Below are 21,704 nucleotides of genomic sequence, written 5' to 3'. Positions count from 1 at the left end.
GAGCTAGACTGAATGTTCATGGGTGTGGCTGTTATTTGTAGAATCCTTGGGACCTAAAGGCAAGGATTATATTTGCCTTCCTACAGAGCACCTAACTTACATAAATGGGCCTAATATAAGAGCCCTGTGTGCCATCCCACTGCTGGGCAGGACTGCATGCTCTGGTTTGATTTCTTTGGAATCCTTGCTGTATCTCTCTCGCAGTTTGCATCACAGTGCAAGGTATATCTTTAGCTGTTACAGTGGGCCCCACCTCATAAATTAATTCAGTTTTTACAAGTGGGCAGAGTTTGGGGTGAGATGGAAAGTTTGGCTTCACTGCATCAAACTCCTCTGATGATGAATAAAGGATGAGGAGATCACAGTCAATGGAGTCTGCCTCCCTCTCTACCTCATTAGCGAGGCGGGAAAGCTCCTCCTTGTTCTCCACCTCCCCATTGGGACAGGGAGTTTGCAAATTTAATTCTCTTTCTCTTTGGAAGAAGTAATCTAACTGGTTCCTCAAGTTTTCAGCCAATCTCTTTTTAGCGTTCAATTCCTTTTCAGATTTCTCTCCAGCTTCTAACTTGCAAAGTTTTAGTTAAGTCAAACGAGTCCTTATTTCATTGCTTGGCAACAAATTTCTCTCACCAAAATGGCAGGGTGTTTTTTCTTTTCTCTTACCATGTCTCTGGTTTTCTTGACTATACCATGCCTCTGTAAGTACTTTATTAAACCTTCTGTCTGTTTCTAAAAATTTGCCATCCTGCCAACTACACCAAATTGTTACAGGTAGAGAAGGAGCTTCAGACAAAATTCATTAGAGAAGTTCTGTTGAGTTGTGAGATGCAGAGAGGACACCCTGGCTTTCTAAATTACTCCTCAGAGAGGAGTCTGAGTGAAGCTGCATCCAATCTTAGCCCTAGACTGTCGGTGGTTTAAGTAACTTTGCCCCACAGGATTAATGATGGAAAATTAGATATAGATAGATGATAGATAGATAGATAGATAGATAGATAGATAGATGATAGATAGATAGATAGATAGATTTATTGTGACAAATTATTAGACAAAATATCTTAATCAAAATTATTTACTGCACGATATAAAACATAAAACTACTAGTACTGCATAGAATATGATAGGATGGTACACTATATCAAAGCAATTATATTAAAACAATAATATTAAAGCTAGCGATGAGAAACAACTATTAAAATAGATATTGATGCAACTCAGCATACCAACGCTCATGGGCAGATCTCTTTCACTTGACATAAAGGAGTATTCTTGAAGGGATATTCCTACTCCAAGGCAGGAATGTTCCTACAAACATTGAAGCAGGGAAGTATTAGAAAAACCTATTGTATGAAACTGGACTGGACTCCTGTAGTATACAGTGACTGACTGTCAGTCATGTGTCTGTGATTCCAGCAATGTAAGGATGTTGATTTAGACTCAGCGAGCCAGACACGCAATACCCCCTCTCAGTTCGCAACTGACAGGCTGGTAAATAGGGCATTTTCCAAGTGTCTTTACCACGTTCCAGGGCAGAGCATCCTGCTACAGTACCTCACCCTTCCCTCCCTCCAGGAAGGCCTATGGCTCTGATCTGTGCCTGACACATCCACACAGAGCAACATATTTCTATCTGGCAGCTGGAGACAGTGCAGGGAGAGAGAAGGACCACACAGAGGCACAGGCTGGGATGCAACAAAATTTTAATGAGTTGAAAGAGGGAAAAGAGGTCCTCTGAATGGGCACCATGGTGCAGGGAGCACCAGGAGGAGGCAGGAGACTCTGTCCCTTGGTCAGGGTGCAGTGCACACCTTGGGTGGGGCTTAGACAGTGATCACAGCCCAGGGGAGGACAGGACAGCAGAGAGGAGAGAGACAACGAAAAGTGGGAGAAACAAGAAAGTCAACAAAAGGCCATAGTTTCCACAGAGCCCAGGCACCCCAACTCCAGTGCAGGTGGAGCCATGGATGCTCAGTCCCTCTGAAAGCAATGGTCAGGTTCTCCATGCTCAGTCCATTTCCATCTTCTCGGTTCCTGGGGGTTCTTTTCCGGAGCCATCACCAGCAGCTTTAGCAGACCCTGTTGCAGTAGCGGTTGGTGATGCAAGAGAGGTCAAAGCCCCCGGAGCTGATGGGCACTCCATTGCAGCTGAGGATGCTGCCAACAGCAGCAGAGGTGGAGGATCCCACCACGGTGTTCTGTGGGTAAGAGCGGAGGATGGGGCCGGGCAGGGTCACCAGCACAGGGGAAGACTGGATGACAATGGTGGAGTCCTGGCACTGCCTGACACAGCACTCATTGCAGCTGTTGGCCAGCGGGCAGGGGCCGCAGGGCTGGTAGCAAGGGTTGCAGGGCTGGTAGCACGGAGTGCAGGGCTGGCAGGGGCGGCAGGAGGACATGGCTCAGGGTCACAGGTGCACCTGGGAGAAAAGAAACGGACAACACGATGGCGATGGTTGAGGAGCCACCTCTCCACCCATCACAAGGAAGCCAAGACATAGGCAGGGCTGGGAGCTGGAGCACGTGCACGAAGAACCACACGACTCTACCTGACCCCCACCACTGAGCAAGGACAGACAGGCACACAAAAGCTCTTTCCTAGACAAGAGAACAAGAGTCCCCTCAGCCCAGACACAGCCCCTCTCCCCAACAAACCCTCTCCCCACTTCCCTTCCCACACAGGCAGCCCCAGTACAGGAGAGAGATTCCAACTCACTTGCTTCCAAAGGAGAAGAAGGGCAGTGAAGTGGATGAGAGAGTGAAGAGCTGGGATGCTTTTTATACTGCTCCTGCACTGCCCCAGGTCCAGAGGAAGCCTCTCTGGAAACAACAATTTTCTGGGAAGCTCATTTCAAATGTAAAACACCCCAACTAATGGTAAGGGCTCTTTTTTTGGTTTCCTGTATTGACACATTTTTATTGTGTTTTTTGGCCACACACGTTTCTCCCTGAGGGCTCCTTTTCCAAGCTGGGCAGAGAAGCCCATGGACTTCTGGGACAGAAGCTCATTTGTGCCAGCAGAAGATAAGTCTCAAGTGCCAGAAGCATTGCCTGCAGTCTGGGGACATTGGCTTGGGGCACTCCTGTGGGCTTGTTTGCAGCCCCCTGGGCAGGAAGGGCCCTGCTGCTCCCAGCACAGGATTGCTCACCCGGATGCCACTGGGATACCAAACATGACGATGTGCCACGTGCCCCTTCTCCCACCCTCCAAACTCTCTGAACAACACTGGCCATTGCCTTTGGTCATCAGCTCTGCAGCTCTTGTCTTCTTCTTAATGCTGCTCTTAGCAGTCCTTTCTGCATCTGTTGGGCCAGTACCACTGTATGGACTCCCTCTGGTGCTTCCCTACCAACACCAAAATCCTCAGTGTGTGTAGGCCTTGTCATGTCCCAGGTGTTCCAGCCTTGCCCTCCCCGGAGGTTTTCTCTGAATCTCCTCGGCCACATGAATCTCAGTTGCTCATGTGCAGGCAGGGCTGTTTGCCTGCCCCTGTTCTGGGGCAATGTTAATGGAAATTTTGCAGAGGCATGAGGGGAAACTCTTCTCCTCTGAGAATGGATCCAAGCATGGGAGAGTTGCCCAGGCAGCTTGTGGACTCTTGGTGAATGTCCTTAGAGACATTGAAAATGAGATGGGGCAATGTCCTGATCAATATGCTTTTGTTGTGTCAGAGCTGGAGGGTTAAACCTGACCATCTCCAGAGGCACCTTTCAACCTCAGCAGTTCTGGGATTCTAGGTGATCATTCACTCATTGACCATGATGCTCTGGATGCTGCTGCACTTCTTATCTGCGGCAACAACAAGCTCCTTTTGCAGCTATGCAGGCAAATTTGTGCTGCTCCATTGCACCTCAGCTGAGATGTTCCTGCCTGCACTCATGGTTTACCCCTTATCAGTAGCCTTGTGCCAGCCCTGGGGGTTCCCAGTGTCATACAAGTAAAGTTCTGTGCCACTGTAGTGGCAGGTCTGGGGGTTGGAGCCATTCTGACCTTCTAGCCACCAATGATTCTCCCCCTTCTCCTGGAGCTGGGGAGTTTGGGGCCCAGCAGAAGTTGTTGTTAGATTCCTTTACTTTGTCTGAGCAAATGCTTTACCCATGGAGCAATGTGAGTAAAAGGGTTCCCTGGGGCAGAGCCGTGGGATCCCTGGCAGCCTCAAAGTGTTTTGTTCAACCCTTTATGCTGGGGTTTGGAGGCAGCTTTGATCTGGCAGAGAGAAGAAAACGCAGGAGCTGGCAAAATTCACCTCCAGCTTCTTGCTAGCTCCCAGGGCAACTTGTTGATCAGAGAGAATGACATGGACAAGCTTTTTCCAGCAGAATTGGTAGGAGTGGCAGAGGCTGCTGGCACAAGGGTGTCAGACTGGGGAGGAGCAGAGCACTTGGTTGGTGAGACTGCCTACACTGGAGGGGAAGGAGTCAAGTCCTGACACTCTGGCACAACCAGGGAATTATCCTTGCTAAAGGGTGGAGGTTGCACATGGGTTGAGAGCATTAAGTTTGACTTTACATATCCTTTCTGCAGATAACACAAATTCCCCTACATACTGTTCCTACATGCCGCGGGAGCAGAGAGTGAGCTCTCAGCAAACAGACTTCATCTGCCCTGAGAAAATGCATCTCTGATGTTGAAATGCTGCAGAAACAGTTTGCAGTGGTAGAGTACAAAGGAGGGGGACAAGGAATAGCCCCTCTCACTTTTCCAGCTGAGGGATGGGGAGGTTGTAGCTGGAGATGTCATGTGGCCAGAGGTTCACTGGGGAGATTCAGCAGTGAGGAGGAACACAGGGGTGTGTGTGGACCAACCTGTCATACAGCCATCATCACCACGGAGAGGGACCCTGCTGAGTTTCAAGAGCCACTGTCGTGGTTTGACCCAGGCCAAATGCCAGGCACCTACAACATCTGCTCTCTCTCCTGCTGCAACTGTGCAGAAAGGAGGAAAAAAGGTAATACAACACACACACACAGGCCTCATGAGTTGAGATAAGGTACCGGTGGGAGGATGCACTGTAAGGGAAAAACAGGCTCAAAACTTAAAGTTGCTAAGTGATTTATTTATCTAACAGAGTTGGAGGATAAATGAGAAGTAAAAATAAGCTCTTAAGACACCGTTTCTACACTCACCCCCCTCCCTCCTTCCAACCAACAGCTCAGGGTGCGGGGGCAGGGTATGGGGTTTTTTGTAGTCAATCCTTCACCACAATTTCTTCTGCTACAATCAGTGTTTCTCTGCTCACCCCCCTCACTCCTTCCAACCAACAGTGGGGGGTGGGGTGCAGTGGGCAGAGTAAGGGGGTTTTTCTTTTATCAGTCCATCAGGGAGAGGGGTCCTCTATTTAGCCATGGGGTCCCTCCCACAGGAGACGTCCTCTGTGAACTTCTTCGGTGTGGGTCCTGTTATAGATTGGACTCACAGAACCAATATGGAGTCAAGCCAATTAAGAATTTATAATTTATTAGCAAGTGATAGCAAGGGCGGCCAGGCACTGGTAACGGAGCGCAAACTCCCCCCCCAACTCTACAGTCTTTTATAGGCTTTATCTTCTGGGTTACGTGTACCCTGCACTGTGCAGCTTTCTGGGCTGCTTCTGTTCTTCTTCTGCTGAGACAGTACATTTTGCAGAATGCCAAGGTTACAGATTACTTTTTATTTCTTTCCTGCCAGCAAATTTTCTCACCCAAAACAACTTTCCCTTTGTTTTTAAGCAGTGTTAGCAAGATTTGCAATTTCCTTTTGTTCAAGACGCGTTAGCAAGATTTTGATTAACAGAGAGTATCTCTTCTATTACAGGTCCAATCTCACGAGCAGCATCCCACCTGAACCTGCTGCAACATGAGTCCTCTTGTCCACAGGGTGCAAACCTCTGAGCTGAGGCCAGGCTGTTTCCATGCCAGGAGCAAGGCCTTTCTCTGCCTTGCAAGGTTCTTTGCAGCTTTAACTCTCTATATGGGACTGGATCACAGCTTCTTCCAGGCATCCACCTGCTCCTCAGGCATTGGCACCTCCCCACGGGCTGTGGGTGGATCTCTGCATCTCCCATGGACCCATGAGCTGCAGGGGGACAACCTGCTCCCCCCATGGTCTTCACCATGGCTGGCAGAGGATTTTCAGGTTCAGCACCTGAAGCACCTCCTCCCCCACCTTCTCTACTGACCTTGGCATCTCCATGTTGTTTTGCCCTCACATATTTTCACCTTCTCCTCCTCCTCTAGCTAAAAAGAAGTGTGTGCTCACATTGTTTTGATTTCTTCTTAAATATGTTTTCACAGGGGTGTAACTAACATCTCTAATTGGCCCAGGCATGGCCAGCAGCATGTCCATCATCCTCAGAGCCATCAGAGATTGGCTCTGCTGGACTTGGGGAAAACTTCCAGAACATTCACACAGGACACACAGGAGCCATCTTTATGGCCCTCCCCACTCACTAGCAAAAATAGGGCTAAGCAAAACCAGCTCATGAACACAGGGGCACACCTTCTCCCAACTCTTCAACCACTTCTTCGGGCCTACCACAACAGCTTTGGAAAGGTTTAAATTTCTCATAGATGCTAAAGATACCTTGCTGATGTTCTCGGCTAAGCAAAACCAACACAGCCACCCTGCCAGGGAAGACTCACACATGCTGCTGGAAGCAGAACCAGCTTGCAGTGCCACCACCACCCACCAGTGCAGCTAGTGATGGACTCCTCACAAGAAGACAGGTTGGGCTCCCCATCATCTGCAGTATGTTCTTAAAGGATGAGGAGAGAATTTGTGTTTGGGGTGCAGCAAGGTAGGGCCTCACTGCTCCAGGCTCTGCAGAAGCTAGGAGGATCTTCTTCAGTGGCAAAAGACAGTCTCTAGACAGCAGAGCCTGTGTCTCACCTTTCCCTCCCTCCGGGAAGGCCTATGTTGCATCCCCACAGAGCAACGCCTTTCTCTCTGGCAGCTGGGGACAGCACAGGGAGAGAGAAGGACCACGCAGAGGCACAGGCTAGGATGCAACAAAACTTTAATGAGTTTAAAATGGGGAAAGAGGGAAAAGAGGTCCTCTGAATGGGCACCGTGGTGCAGGGAGCACCAGGGAGAGGTAGGAGACTCTGTCCCTTGGTCAGGGTGCAGTTCACACCTTGGGTGGGGCTTAGACAGTGATCACAGCCCAGAGAAGGACATAATGAGAAGAGACAAGAAAGAAAGCAAATAAGACAAGGGCCATGGTTTCGGAGAGCCCAGGCATGGCTCTTCCCAGCTGCCGGTGCCGGCGGAGCCATGGATGCTCAGTCTCTCTGAAAGCAATGGTCAGGATCTCCATGCTCAGTCCATTTCCATCTTCTGGGTTTCTGGGGGACCTTGTGTGGGGCTATCACCAGCAGCTTTAGCAGACTCTGTTGCAGTAGCGGTTGGTGATGCACGACAGGTCAAAACCCCCAGAGTTGATGGGCACTCCATCGCAGCTGAGGATGCTGCCAACAGCAGCAGAGGTGGAGGATCCCACCACGGTGTTCTGTGGGAAGGAGCTGAGGATGGGGCCGGGCAAGGTCACCACCACAGGGGAGGGTTCGATGACAACAGTGGAGTCCTGGCACTGCCTGACACAGCACTCATTGCAGCTGTTGGCCAGCGGGGTGGGGCCGCAGGGCTGGTAGCAAGGGTTGCAGGGCTGGCAGGGGCGGCAGGAGGACATGGCTCAGGGTCACAGGTGCACCTGGGAGAAAAGAAACGGACAACACGATGGCGATGGTTGAGGAGCCACCTCTCCACCTATCACAAGGAAGCCAAGACATAGGCAGGGCTGGGAGCTGGAGCACATGCAGGAAGAACCATACAACTCTACCTGACCCGCACCACTGAGCAAGGACAGACAGGCACACAAAAGCACTTTCCTAGTCAAGAGAACAAGAGTCCCCTCAGCCCAGACACAGCCCCTCTCCCCAACAAACCCTCTCCCCACTTTCCCTCCCAGACAGGCAGCCCCAAGCCCAGTATAGGACAGAGATTCCAACCCACTTGCTTCCAAAGGAGAAGAAGGGCAGTGAAGTGGATGAGAGAGTGAAGAGCTGGGATGCCTTTTATACTGGTCCTGCACTGCCCCAGGTCCAGTGGAAGCTGCTCTGCAAGCAATAATTTTCTGGGAAGCTCATTTCAAATGCAAACAATCCAAACTAATGATATGGGCTGTGTTTTGCTGTCCAGCATGGATGCATTTTAATTCCCTTCTTTAGCTTGTTGTCAGTGCTGCCGCCTCTCTTCCACCAGATGGCTATGAAGAACACTGGCAACCCTTCTACAATCCTCTATCATGCTGCATAAAATAAATCTGTTTCCCAACTTTTATACCATTTCCCTCATCTTCTTTTTTGTCATACCTTATACAACCTTTTTGTGGAGTCAAAATTATCCCCATTTATATCAAATAAAAAACTCAACATAACCTTTGAAAGGTGCCTCTGGAGATGGTCAGGTTTAATCCTCCAGCTCTGACACAACAAAAGCATATTGATCAGGACATTGCCCCATCTCATTTTCAATGTCTCTAAGGACATTCACCAAGAGTCCACAAGCTGCCTGGGCAACTCTCCCATGCTTGGATCCATTCTCAGAGGAGAAGAGTTTCCCCTCAGGCCTCTGCAGAATTTCACACACACAGGGGGCAAGCAAACAGCCCTGCCTGCACATGAGCAACTGAGATTCATATGGCTAAGGAGACTCAGAGAAAACATCCTAGGAGGGCAAGGCTGGAACACTTGGGACATGACAAGGCCTATACACACTGAGGATTTTGGTGTTGGTAGGGAAGCACCAGAGGGAGTCCATGTAGTGGTGGGGGACCAACAAGTGCACCAAGGACTCCTAAGAGCAGCATTAAGAAGAAGACAGACAAGAGCTGCAGTGCTGATGACCAACCTGCAAAGGCAATGGCCAGTGTTGATCAGAGAGTTTGGAGGGTGGGAGAAGGGGCACGTGGCACATTGTCATGTTTGGTATCCCAGTGGCATCCGGGTGAGCAATCCTGTGCTGGGAGCAGCAGGGCCCTTCCTGCCCAGGGGGCTGCAAACAAGCCCACAGGAGTGCCCCAAGCCAATGTCCCCAGACTGCAGGCAATGCTTCTGGCACTTGAGACTTATCTTCTGCTGGCACAAATGAGCTTCTGTCCCAGAAGTCCATGGGCTTCCCTGCCTAGCTCTGAAAAGGAGCCCTCAGGGAGAAACGTGTGTGGCCAAAAAAGGCAACAAATATGTGTCAGTACAGGAAACCAAAACAGAGCCCTTACCATTAGTTGGGGTGTTTTACATTTGAAATGAGCTTCCCAGAAAATTGTTGTTTCCAGAGAGGCTTCCTCTGGACCTGGGGCAGTGCAGGAGCAGTATAAAAGGCATCCCAGCTCTTCACTCTCTCATCCACTTCACTGCCTTTCTTCTCCTTTGGAAGCAAGTGAGTTGGAAGCTCTCTCCTTGGGGGGAGAGGCAGCTTGGGGCTGCCTGTCTGGGAGGGGAAGTGGGGAGAAATTTTGGTGGGGAGAGGGGCTGTGTCTGGGCTGAGGGGACTCTTGTTCTCTTGTCTAGGAAAGAGCTTTTGTGTGCCTATCTATCCTTGCTCAGTGGTGCGGGTCAGGTAGAGTCGTGTGGTTCTTCCTGCATGTGCTCCAGCTCCCAGCCCTGCCTATGTCTTGGCTTCCTTGTGATGGGTGGAGAGGTGGCTCCTCAACCATCGCCATCGTGTTGTCCGTTTCTTTTCTCCCAGGTGCACCTGTGACCCTGAGCCATGTCCTCCTGCCGCCCCTGCCAGCCCTGCACTCCGTGCTACCAGCCCTGCGGCCCCACCCCGCTGGCCAACAGCTGCAATGAGTGCTGTGTCAGGCAGTGCCAGGACTCCACTGTTGTCATCGAACCCTCCCCTGTGGTGGTGACCCTACCCGGCCCCATCCTCAGCTCCTTCCCACAGAACACCGTGGTGGGATCCTCCACCTCTGCTGCTGTTGGCAGCATCCTCAGCTGTGATGGAGTGCCCATCAACTCTGGGGGTTTTGATCTCTCCTGCATCACCAACCGCTCCTGCAACAGGATCTGCTAAAGCTGCTGGTGATAGCCCCACAATAGGACCCCCAGAAACCCAGAAGATGGAAATGGACTGAGCATGGAGAACCTGACCATTGCTTTCAGAGAGACTGAGCATCCATGGCTCCACCGGCACTTGCAGCTGGGAAGAGCCATGCCTGGGCTCTCCGAAACCATGGCCCTTGTCTTACTTGCCTTCTTTCTTGTCTCTTCCCATTATGTCCTTCTCTGGGCTGTGATCACTGTCTAAGCCCCACCCAAGGTGTGAACTGCACCCTGACCAAGGGACAGAGTCTCCTACCTCTCCCTGGTGCTCCCTGCACCACGGTGCCCATTCAGAGGACCTCTTTTCCCTCTTTCCCCATTTTAAACTCATTAAAGTTTTGCTGCATCCCAGCCTGTGCCTCTGTGTGGTCCTTCTCTCTCCCTGTGCTGTCCCCAGCTTCCAGAGAGAAAGGCGTTGCTCTGTGGGTATATGAGGATGAGGGGTGAATTCACTGCCACTGCCAGAGTCCAGCCCTGTACTGCTCCTTCCTTTGTGCTGGTGAGCCTTTGATCATCAGAGCAGCTGTTTAACAGGACCTTGTTAACACCTGGCCTCACTGGAAAAGGACCCTCACCATTTACTTGGGTGCTTCAGAGGGAAACCCACAACCCCAGCCCCTTCCTCTCTCCCACGGTGTGCATCTCCCTGGCTACCTGCAGCTGCTGCTATGAATAAGCTTTGCTGTTGCCGCCCAGCCTCACTGCTTTCTGCCGCTGCCTTGGGCTTTTTGCTACACTCTAACCCAACACCCCGTGTCTGCCCAATCACCGTGGCTTCTGCTAAGGCTGCAGTTTTCTGTTACATTTTGTTTGCCACCTCAGGGGGTGTGCCTGCCCCTGCTGCCCCAGCCGCTGCTCCGCGGTTCCCACTAGAGTTCATTTCACCATCCAGCCTGCTCGCCATTACTGTTTGAGGGAGACGTGGCTGATCTCGTGCCACAGCGCCCCCTGCAGCCGCGGGGGAATCATCGCACATGTCCTGCCCAGCCGGGAGCCAACAGTGCCCCTGCCGGCTGTGACTGTAACTGCACCAAAGGGGAAGATGATTGACAGTCCAGAGATGGCTGTTACTGGGTTTCTGGAGCTTTTTCTGTTTGTTGTTGCTGTCGTTGATGTGGTTTGTTTGTCTTGTTATACATACTAGTAAAGAACTGCTATTCCTTTCCCGATATCTTTGCCTGAAAACCCCTGGATTTCAAAGTTATAATAATTCAGAGAAGGGGGTCATATCCTCCATTCCAAGGGAGGTTCCTGTCTTCCTTGGCAGACTCCTGTCTTTCAAACCTAGACATCTCTTCTTTCTGGTGACCAGTGACAGGATGTGAGGGAACAGCTAGAGCTGTGTCAGGGCAGGTTTAAGTTGGATATCACGAAAAGGGGCTTCCCCCAGAGAGGGGTCGGATATTGAACAGGCTCCCCAGGGAATGGTCACAGCCCCAGTGCTGCCAGAGCTCAAGGAACTCTCAGGTACAGGGTGGAATTGCTGGGGTGTCTATGCAGGGCCAGGAGTTGGACTCAATGATCCTTGGGGGTGCCTTCCAGCTCAGGGTGTTCTGTAATTCTATGAAGCCTGAGCTCTGGGCACAGTTGCTATTTCACCTCCACAGACACCCATGTCCAGTCAATGAACCTCTTTATGAAAGCAGCCACTCTTCAGAGGAAGGATAAAGTGGTGAAAAATCTTTACAGTGGAAATTTTATCTCTCCACATCTCTGGACAGGACATCACTTCCCATAGACCACACATGCCTACATTGAGCTGGTCTCACTGCACTGCTCCAAGGACTGAAAGAAACTGTTAAAGGCTACACCAAGTCCAACATTTCAGTGATAAAAACTTTTTTAGTCTTTGCAGAGGATTTTACCCCACAACAAAAAAAAAAGGAGGGACTGTTTCCAGGTGGAGCATTTAAGCATAACAAAAGGGATTCTGGCATGCAGATTTTGTGTGCAGTGGACCCTTTAACGACAAAGAAGTGGAAATTTCATGGCATGGGAAGGATTGGCAGAGGTGGACCAAGTTATCCTGGTGCACTGGAGAAACACAGTGGCACTCCGTATGAACTTTCTGTCCACAGAGATTAAAGTTGGCCATGGAAGCAATTAGCAATAAAATCCCCCTTGCAGCTGGAATATCCTGCTAGTTTTGCGAGGCTTAGAAAGCAGAGAGTAATCCAATGTCTGACTACACAAACTTGATGCAAGCCTGTGTTACCAGTTGCTTTAAAAGAATCCACAGACACCTCCTCCCAGAACAAAGATTGAGCAACATGTCTCTCCCTGGTCATCTTGGGAGAGCATCTGCGTGGGAAATGACACAGAGGCATGGGTTAAAATGCAGCAGAACTTTAATAAGTCAAGAGAAGGAAATTAGGTCATTTTGATTGATGGTCATGGTGCAGTAAGCACCAGGAACAGATAAGAGATTGTGCCTCAGAGGCTGTTGCTCAGAACCCTCTAGATGTCCGTCTTCCTGCCCTACAGAGGGAGCAGGACCAGCAGCTCCTCCCAAGGTTGGCTATATGGGGCTCACAGCCCAGGGGAGCACAAGGGAACAGGGACACAGGAGGGAAAAGAGAGAGGGGAAGAGGCCAGAGGCAGGGATGGGCTATGCTTCCCAAGAGTCCTCTTGCAAGGGCTGCTGGGGTTGGTCAGCCCCTCAGGAAGCAACAGGCTGATGCTCCATCACCAGTGAAGTACCGTCTTGTTGAGACCCTGGGTTCATTCCCTGGAACCATCACCAGCAGCTTTAGCAGGGGAAGCATCTCCTGCCACAGAGGCCACTGCCCAAGCCAGAGAGGCCAAAGCCCCCGGAGTTGATGGGCACTCCCTGAGAGCTCAGGATGCTGCCAACAGCAGCAGAGGTAGAGGATCCCACGGCGGTGTTCTGTGGGAAGGAGCTGAGGATGGGGCCAGGCAGGGTCACAATCACAGGCGAGGGCTGGATGGCCACGGTGGAGTCCTGGCACTGCCTGACACAGGGCTCATTGCAGCTGTTGGCCAGCGGGGTGGGGCCACAGGGCTGGCAGGGACGGCATGGAGTGTAGCAGGACATGTCTTGGGGCTTCAGGTGCACCTGAGAGAGAGGGAAGTGGAATAGAAAAGCATAAGGGGTGAGAAGAAGCCTGTAAATCCACCACACAGGAGAGAAGACACAAGCTGGCACAAAGAGCTGGAAGTATCATAGGAGGCTTCTCCTTCAGCAAAGCTCAAAAGAGACCTGCAAAGTGCTACCAAGACCCAGGAGATCCCTTCTAGTCCATACCACAGGAGACACCTAACTGAGCTCCAACCTCTTTCCATGCCACCCCTTTTGCACCCTTCCCTCTCCCATGGCAAGCAACCCCAAAAGCAGGTGCTGAAGAAAGGGGCAAAATTTTGTGCTGCGAAATCCCATCGAAGGATGATGTTGAGAATTAATATAAGAAGGATAAAGAGCTTCAGACTCACCTTGTTCCCAAGGAGATCGTGTGGAGGAGAGGAGTGGATGAGAGAGTGAGCTGATGGAACAGCTTTTATACAGCTCCTGCGCCACCCCAGGCCCACAGTCACTGCACGAGGACAGTAATTTTCCAACAGACTCATCTCCAAAACAAAATATCCCCACCAATGCCCCAGGTTGTGCTTTGTTTTCCATCAGCTTTGCCAGTACGTTTCCTCATTTCTGACATGCTCATTAGGCTATGTAGGCTCCTTTCAAGTTCCAAGATGACAAGTCCAAGGGTTTCCCAAAAGGGATAATGTCACTGCCATCAGAAGATGTACCCTCAAGTGCAGGAGGGGTCTGTGCAGATGTAGGACATGGAACCAGGAAATCTGGCCAGGTTCCTTACAACTCCTATTACAGAAAGGTTGGAATCTCCCCCTGCCAATGCAAAAGTGTGTCCTGGGTACACAAAGGGTCCTGTGCCTGATGATGTGACTTATCCTTCTCCCTCAATCCTTCACAGATTTACTTGGAAGAGTCATCCCTTCTCATGGCGGTCTTTGGGGGTCTCACATCACTGCCTTCAGTCACCATGAAAAAAGAAAATGTCATCCTTCCTAAGTACCATGATTAGTCTACAGTTCAGGCGGAGTCAGGTCTCTCCTCTCTACATGAGGCGTGTGTTTGGGCTCAGCACAGCACCTTGTTTGTCCCATTCTCCTCATGGTGCTATGAACTTTGACTGCATGCCTTAAACCCTAACCAGCAAAACATGTTGACTGTTCTGTGAGCCCCTGAAGCTGTGGGAGTGTTGGCAAGAAGCTCACGCTGACAGCAATGGTTGTTGTGGCTGCCTGAAGCTGTGTGCTTGGGTACAGCCCAGTGCTTGCACCAGCTTTCCTGGGTTATGGATGGATCTGCCCTTGCTGGAGGGGAATTTTGTCCCTGCAAGGGCCATTGGTCTTCAGACAGCACACCCTCCTGGCTTGACTTCACACCAAAAGGCTGACACATGGCCAACCCAAAATTAGAGCATGATTCACCACTGGTAGGGAGAGTCTCTCCCTCGAAATTTGCCTACTGAAGGCATTCTCTTGAGCTCCTGGGATGCGTCCCTGCTGCCTCCATGTCTGCAGGGCAGAGAAGTGCATCACCCCTTGATGTCATTTGAGAGCTGGTTTTGTACCCTGGGCCCTTCTGAGCGCATCCCCTCCCTCAGTGCTCTCAGGTACATGGTACTGCAGGTCCCTGACAACCCTCATTTACTAGGGAGTTGGGCAAGTTCCTGCTTCCCCGAGGGTGCTGGGTTGCTGTCCAAGAGAGTCCTTTTGGGCATGGGAAATAAGGTATGCTGAAGCACAGAAGCCAAGAGAATACTCAATTCATTAATCCAGGGAAGAGTCCGAACCAGTGGGGAGATGTTTTCTGCAACCCTTTCTATCCTTCCACAGAGCATTCAGGAGAGCTCCTCACCACAGCATGGTCTCTTTGGCCAGGAGAATGAGGCCTGGGCATCCATTCCACAGTCCAAGTCTCTCCCCAAGGCACATCTTCTCTCACAAGAGAAGAGGGCTGAGGGCACTGAGACTGTAACATCGTTCAGTCTCCAGCCCATACTGCTGGAAGAGGTTTTTCATTTCCAAGTGTAGATCTTGCCATTTGTCCTTCTTGAATGCCAGAGCGCTCCTGTGGCCCAGTGCTCCAGATAGTCTAGAACTCACTTTATAGCAGCCATGGTCTGGAGTGCATCAGCAGGCTTTCACTGGTTGACTCTTGTCAGGCAGTCTCTTTTTGTTGCCCACTCACTGCTAGGATGGCTTCCCCACCTTCCTGGAACTCTTTCAGGGGACAGAGCAGCCTGGGATATCTTGTAGGTGAAGACTGAGAGAGGCATTGTCTCCTCTATCTCCGCACTTCTGAGATTACCTTCCATCATCTGAAAGACACTGCCTTCCCAAGTAGCCCAGGATATTGTCAGGTGCCATTTCCTCAAGGGCCCAGGGCTGTCTCAGGGTGCCCTCCAGAGCTTCCATCCCCTGCTGAAAAGCTCTTTGGCAGCCAATCAGCTCCAGCCCATGCTGGAGGACATTTTTCTTCCCCCACTGCAGGACCTTGGATAAAGGAGTTAAACAGTGCTGGCCCCAGTCTGGGCACTGCAGTACACCAGGAGAGAGTGTCTGCCAGCTGGACTTTGTGCCCCTCATCCCAACCCTTGGAGACCAACAATTCTCACAGATTTCAATGCCCTGCAATGCCCTCTTCCTCAGCCTGTATTTTGTCAGTTTGTCTCCAAGGATTGTTACAGGCAACAGCGTCAAAGGCCTTGGTTAGATGAGATGAATATTTGCTGAGCTTCCCTCACCCACCAGAGCCAGGCACAAGATCAGAGAATATAATGAGATTTGTCAGGCCTCCAGAAATCCATGTTGAACCCTCACAGGCAACTTCTTGCCCTGGGAAATGGCTTCCAGGTTGATTTGCGCCATTTCTTTTGCAGGAATTGAGGTGAGGCTGACTGACATGGTTTCTTCTTTATATCCTTTTTGAAGACAAGAGGTCCACTGCCTTTCTTTCAGTCCTGAGATGTATTCTGTGAGTGCCATGTCTTTCCCAGGGAGTTGAGAGCAGCCTTGACCTGACACCAGTCATCCTTCCTGGGTGCACGGCATCAAGTCACACACGTTCATGTCAGACAATCTGTTTAAATGTTCCCACACCTGATCCTGCCCTGGTGCAGGTAAGCCTTTCCTGCTGATTACTGTTCAAGGGGCCCAATCTCTTGACATCAAATCCTGCTAGTAAAACCAAGGCCAAGAATCCCTTGAGTACCTCCACCTTTTCTGTAACTCCTGCCCTCAGTGAAGCTACTCCAGTCAGCCTTTGGACTGCTCATCTACCTGGAAGAATTTCTTGTGTCCTCCACATATTTTACCTGGTTCAAAGTCAGGCAGGCTTTGGTTGTCCCCAGTCCTGCACATTCTGTTTGACATACTGGCAAACATTCTCCCCAGAGAAAAGCTCAGCAATAGGAAGAGAGCTGAAACTTCTTGCTACGAGGGGAGTTGTAAACAACTGCAATTCATTGCTCCAAGCCAACATCCCCTGTGTTCAGTGGGACCCCATCACCACTTGCAGCACATCTTCTGCCTTCATTGACACAATGACACCCATGATATCCTTGGGTGCCTCATCTCAGCACATGAAAGCAGAGCAGGAATGTTGAAAATGAGGAAATGAAATGGCAGCATAGGTTGACAGAAACCAAAATACAACCTGCACCACTACATAGAACATTTTGTTTTTGAGGTGAGTCTGTTGGAAAATTACTGCTGTCATGCAATGTCTCTGGGCCTGGGGCAGTGCAAAAGAGGTATAAAAACAGGTCCTTCTCCTCACGGTCTCATCCACTCCTCTCACCTCCATCTCCTTTGGCACAAGGTGAGTCTGAAACTCTTTCTCCTCCTTCTCTTCATACTCCTCCTCCAAGGCACCTCAGCTCATACCTGCCTCTGTCCTCTGTGGGGTCCTGGAACTGCTATCATGTGAGAGGGAAGGGGAGAAAGCTCTGTCACGACCAGAGGCTGAAACTTGGTTGAGTGTCTCCAGAGCTATGGACTAGGAAGGAACCTCTTTGGGCTTGGTTGCTGTCCACAGGGTTCTTATGGGCAGAAAGGAGGGTGATTCCTGTGCATCTCCCTACACAGTCCCCAGCTCTTTTCTCCAGCTTGGGACTTATCTCACTCTTAGAGGGGTGAAAGACTGCTCTTTATCCACAGTTTCTGCTCAGCTTCCCCCTTCTTTCTCTCTCAGGTACATCTCCAGCCCCAAGACATGTCCTGCTACACTCCATGCCGTCCCTGCCAGCCCTGTGGCCCCACCCCGCTGGCCAACAGCTGCAATGAGCCCTGTGTCAGGCAGTGCCAGGACTCCACTGTTTTCATCCAGCCCTCACCTGTGGTGGTGACTCTGCCCGGCCCCATCCTCAGCTCCTTCCCACAGAACACTGCCGTGGGATCCTCTACCTCTGCTGCTGTTGGCAGCATCCTGAGCTCTCAGGGAGTGCCCATCAACTCCGGGGGCTTTGGCCTCTCTGGCTTGGGCAGTGGCCTCTGTGGCAGGAGATGCTTCCCCTGCTAAAGCTGCTGGCGATGGTTCCAGAGAATGAACCCAGGGACTCAACAAGACGGTACTTCACTGGTGATGGACCATCAGCTTGTTGCTTCCTGAGGGGCTGAGCAACCCCAGCAGCCCTTGCAGAAGGATGGGGTCAACCTGGGCTCTCAGGAAGCACAGCCCATCCCTGCCTCTTCCCCTCTGTCTTCTCCCTCCTGTGCCCCTGTTCCGTTGTGTTCCCCTGGGCTGTGAGCCCCATATAGCCAACCTGTGCAGGGGCTGCTGGTCCTGCTCCCTCTGTAGGGCAGGAAGATGGACATCTCCTGAGATCTCCACCACAGTTATTTGAGATCTCCTGAGATCTCCGCCACAGACTTCTATCTGCCTCTGGTGTTCCTTTGACCCAGATTTACCTAGTTATCTTCTTTTGACTCAATAAAGTTCTGCTGCATTTGAGCTCTTGCCTCTGTGTCATCGTTTGCCCTGCATGTGCTCACCCAACATGTCCAGCCAGAGAGGGTTGTGTGTGGCTCAGGGAGGGCATTGTTGGAGGTTGTATTGCCATGGTTGTCAGCATGGCATTCATTATGTCAACACAGCATTGATTGGTCATATTTAGTGTGACCTTTCTAAACTACTCTGCCTCCCTGTACCTGCACTGTTCAATGACCACAGACACTCCAAAAATACTTTTAGTTCTCCCAACAAAGCTTTCAAGCTTTGTCTTCTCTGTTGTCAGCAAAGCTTGTGTCCTCAGCCTCTCATCCACAAGTCAGTGTTCCAGCAGACTCACCATCCTGGCCAATCTTCATGTATTTCACATCTCTTGGTTGAGATTTTTTGTGTTACAGTCTAGTAGGCAGCACAGCATGCTTGATGTCATCTGGGGAGTGCTGAGCAGAGCAGGATCTTTGCACCCATTGATATCCTGTTGCCAGTCATGCTCTGATAGCCCAGGATGTTAATGAAAACCCATGGTGTCCAGGAACAGTCCTGGCAATTCCTCCTTTTTCAATAGTGTCACCACAAAAGCACCTCATCTGGGCCCTACTTGTCAGAGACTGTAGGATGTGACAGGGTTGGCTGCTACAAAGCCAACTTCAGATCTCAATTCTGTGTCACTGTGCCCAGCTGTGTCCTGCAGCAGTTTGCCCACTACCTTCCCTCAGCAGCTCCTGGACAGCCCTTTGACATGCTCAGCCTACACCCACTGCCTCTCCCTGCCTCTCTCTCTCCAGAAACTTTCCCAGGAAAGTTGCATTGAGGAAATCCACAGTATCTGAGCGGCCTGGAAGAAGAAATGACTGAGAGCAGATGAAGACATTGAGACACCAGAGATTGAAAACTGGACATAAGCTAGCAATGTGCACTTGCAACTCAGAAATTCAATCAGGTCCAGGGCTGCACAAACCTGGCCAGCAGGTCAAGGGAGGGGATTCTCCACTTCTTGTCTGCTCTTGTTAGACATCACCTGGAGCCCTGAATCCAATCTGGAGTCCTCAACTCAAAGCAGACATGGACCTGTTAGAGCAGCCCCAGACAAGGGCTGCAGAAATGATGACATGGATGCATTGCCCCTAATATGGAGAAAGGATGGAGGGATTCAAGGTTTTTGAGGCAGGAGAAGAGCAGGCTCTGGGGAGACCTTATTTCAGCCTTTCAATATGTAAAGGTGATAAATAAGGAAGTTGGAGACAGACATTATACCTAGGTGTGCAGTGATTGGACAAGGAGCAACAGTTTAAATTGAAATAGGGTCAGTACAGATGGGACATAAGGAAGAATTTCATGATTATGAGTTTGGTGAGTTACTGGAAAATGTTGCCTAGAGAATGATGGGGTGTCCCATCATGGGGAGGGTTCAAGGCCAGGTTTGACTGAACTTTGCATAATGTGATGCAGTCACAGATGTCTGTGTCCATAGCAGAAGGATTTGACTAGATGACCCTTAAAGGTCTATTCCAACCAAAGCCATTCTATGATTCCTTGATAACACGGGTCTATGAGAAGTCAGCCCAATGCACTGTGCACCTCCCTGTGAGAATCCTGTCGTCAAATAGGTTCTGCTGGACTCCAATGGGAATCCTGCAACTCTGGTCAGTAACACATTCACTGCTGAGTACTTGTGTCACAGTATTGAGAGGAAAAGGAAATGATGTGCAAACAAAGTGAATGTTAGTCACTGGATTATGTAGGGAAGTTCTATCCTGACCCAAAGAGGCAGAAAAATGCAAAACCCAGAGAATCACTCACTGTACACTGAGCACACAGAATGCCAGCCTGTGCTGACAACCAGTGCAAAACCAGCCCCAAAAACCTCCTCCCAGAAACACCCCTGGAAAACCTCTCTGCCTTGTGAGAGTATGTTTTGGTTTGAAAGACAGGTGCTGCTAAGAGAGTTGGGACCCTCCCTTAGGAGAAAGAATGTGATTTCCCCTCCCTCCGAATTATTTTAATTTTGAAATCAAGGGCTTTCAGACAAAGGTATGGGAAAAGAATAACAGTTCTTTACTAGTATCTATAAACAAGCAATAACAATAATAGCAACCACAAATAGACCGAGAAGCCAATAGCAGATGACTTTTTGAGCTGCTGAGCACTTTCCCGTGTGGTGTAATCACGGTCGCAAGCAGCAGGGGCACTGTTGAGCTCCCGGCCAGGCAGGGCAGGTGCGATGACTCCCAAGCGGCTGCAGGTGGCGCTGTGGCGCAGGGTCAGGTCAGCCTCAACCAGCTGGTGATGGCGGAGGGCTGAGAAGCAGCCAGGCAGCTCGAAGCAGCAAAGCGGGGCATCAGGGGCTGGGGCTGGCTCTCCCGGGCTAGCCAGCAAGGTAGCAAGGATTCTGCAGTCACGGCAGATGCCACAGTCTCATCCAGCAGGGACAGCCGGACTCCCCAGCAACTGCTTCAAGAAACACAGCTGGGAGAACGTGCACTCCCAGTGGGAAAGAAGTTGAATCAAAGCTCACCCACCCAGGAGGAGAAGACAGAGTACAGTTGGATCTCCTGTGGTCGCAGCCAGAAGCAAAGAGCAGTCCCTTTCCTCCCGGTGTCCGACAGAAAGAGAGAGTGCCAGTTCCAACAGCCGGCTGCCTGTCCCCTCGCCCCACCCAGCACACTGTTTTGTCTCTTACAAAAGACTCGATGGCTCTAATCACCCAGACATTTGTTGCTTAGTAACAGGAATGGAGAAAAAATTCCAACGCCCCCCAACCTATGACATAGTATCTGCAGGGCAAAGGATGACACAAAGGCATGGGCTGGGATGCAATAGAAATTTATTGAGTCACAAGAGGGGGAAAGACAGGGATACAGGTAGAGGGTTCAATGCAGGGAGCAGCTTTAGCAGGGGAGGCCCCTCGTGCCACAGAGGCCACTGCCCAAGCCAGAGAGGCCAAAGCCTCCGGAGTTGATGGGCACTCCCTGAGAGCTCAGGATGCTGCCAACAGCAGCAGAGGTAGAGGATCCCACAGCAGTGTTCTGTGGGAAGGAGCTGAGGATGGGGCCAGGCAGGGTCACCACCACAGGTGAGGGCTGGATGAAAACAGTGGAGTCCTGGCACTGCCTGACACAGGGCTCATTGCAGCTGTTGGCCAGCGGGGTGGGGCCGCAGGGCTGGCAGGGACGGCATGGAGTGTAGCAGGACATGTCTTGGGGCTGGAGATGCACCTGGCAGAGAAGGAAGGGGAAAATCAAGGCATGAAGGGTGTTTGGAAAGCAGCCTCACCACACCGTGAGATAGATCTTTTCTCTCAGCCCCCATGGACCCCACCAAGAATGACAAAAGCCAAGGATGACCACACCCAGCCCCTAGCTCAGGAGACACCTCAGTCTATATACAGCCTTTCTCCACGATACGTCTGCCCTCTCCCATGGGAAGCAGCCTCAAGACACAGCAGGGAACAAGGAGACAAGTCTGTGATGAGAAATCCCACAGAAGGACGAGGTGGAAGAGAAAGGGAAGGAGCAAGGGGAGAAGGAGAACACAGAGGAAGACAAGAAAGGGCTCCAAACTCACCTTGTTCTCAATGAGACTGAGGTGAAGGAGTGGATGAGAGAGTGAGGAGAAGGTCCTCCTTTTATAC

The 21,704-nt window shown here is 50.9% G+C and overlaps 3 protein-coding genes and 3 pseudogenes across 4 annotated transcripts in view; 2 read left to right on the top strand and 4 right to left on the bottom strand.

Moving 5' to 3' along the window:
• Positions 1–1,707: 1,707 nt before the first annotated feature.
• LOC146426459 (feather keratin Cos1-2 pseudogene) lies at positions 1,708–2,405 on the bottom strand (annotated as a pseudogene).
• Positions 2,406–6,977: 4,572 nt separating this feature from the next.
• On the bottom strand, positions 6,978–7,664 carry LOC146426458 (feather keratin Cos1-2 pseudogene; annotated as a pseudogene).
• A 2,063-nt stretch (positions 7,665–9,727) lies between these two features.
• On the top strand, positions 9,728–10,431 carry LOC146426457 (feather keratin Cos1-2 pseudogene; annotated as a pseudogene).
• A 1,979-nt stretch (positions 10,432–12,410) lies between these two features.
• LOC146426446 (feather keratin 1-like) overlaps positions 12,411–21,704 on the bottom strand; it is a 41,964-nt gene continuing 32,670 nt past the window's right edge. For both annotated transcript variants that reach the window (XM_085083568.1, XM_085083569.1), the window contains one exon: positions 12,411–13,156. In XM_085083568.1, coding sequence (XP_084939694.1) covers positions 12,830–13,135 — 306 coding nt within the window. In that variant the 5' untranslated portion in view covers positions 13,136–13,156 and the 3' untranslated portion in view covers positions 12,411–12,829. The remainder of the gene's footprint in view (positions 13,157–21,704) is intronic.
• Positions 16,927–17,955, top strand: LOC146426456 (feather keratin 1-like). The gene is made up of 2 exons (XM_085083356.1): positions 16,927–16,945; positions 17,318–17,955. The coding sequence occupies exon 2, from the start codon at positions 17,339–17,341 to the stop codon at positions 17,642–17,644; it is 306 nt and encodes a 101-aa protein (XP_084939482.1). The 5' UTR covers positions 16,927–16,945; positions 17,318–17,338; the 3' UTR covers positions 17,645–17,955.
• On the bottom strand, positions 20,883–21,653 carry LOC146426455 (feather keratin 1-like). Its single transcript, XM_085039867.1, has 2 exons — positions 21,638–21,653; positions 20,883–21,288 (listed from the first exon to the last, which is right to left on the bottom strand). The coding sequence occupies exon 2, from the start codon at positions 21,265–21,267 to the stop codon at positions 20,962–20,964; it is 306 nt and encodes a 101-aa protein (XP_084895993.1). The 5' UTR covers positions 21,268–21,288; positions 21,638–21,653; the 3' UTR covers positions 20,883–20,961.

Source organism: Lichenostomus cassidix, chromosome 27, assembly GCF_008360975.1.
Source record: "Lichenostomus cassidix isolate B80296 chromosome 27, HeHo_3.0, whole genome shotgun sequence".
Classification (NCBI taxonomy): Eukaryota; Metazoa; Chordata; class Aves; order Passeriformes; family Meliphagidae; genus Lichenostomus; species Lichenostomus cassidix.
Note: the sequence above shows the minus strand (reverse complement) of the source record. Positions and strands in the feature narration are given on the sequence as shown.

What these genes read in the sequence shown, in the direction of transcription:
- LOC146426456 (XM_085083356.1), top strand. Translation starts at nt 17,339, where the DNA reads ATGTCCTGCTACACTCCATGCCGTCCCTGCCAGCCCTGTGGCCCCACC.
- LOC146426455 (XM_085039867.1), bottom strand. Translation starts at nt 21,267, where the DNA reads ATGTCCTGCTACACTCCATGCCGTCCCTGCCAGCCCTGCGGCCCCACC.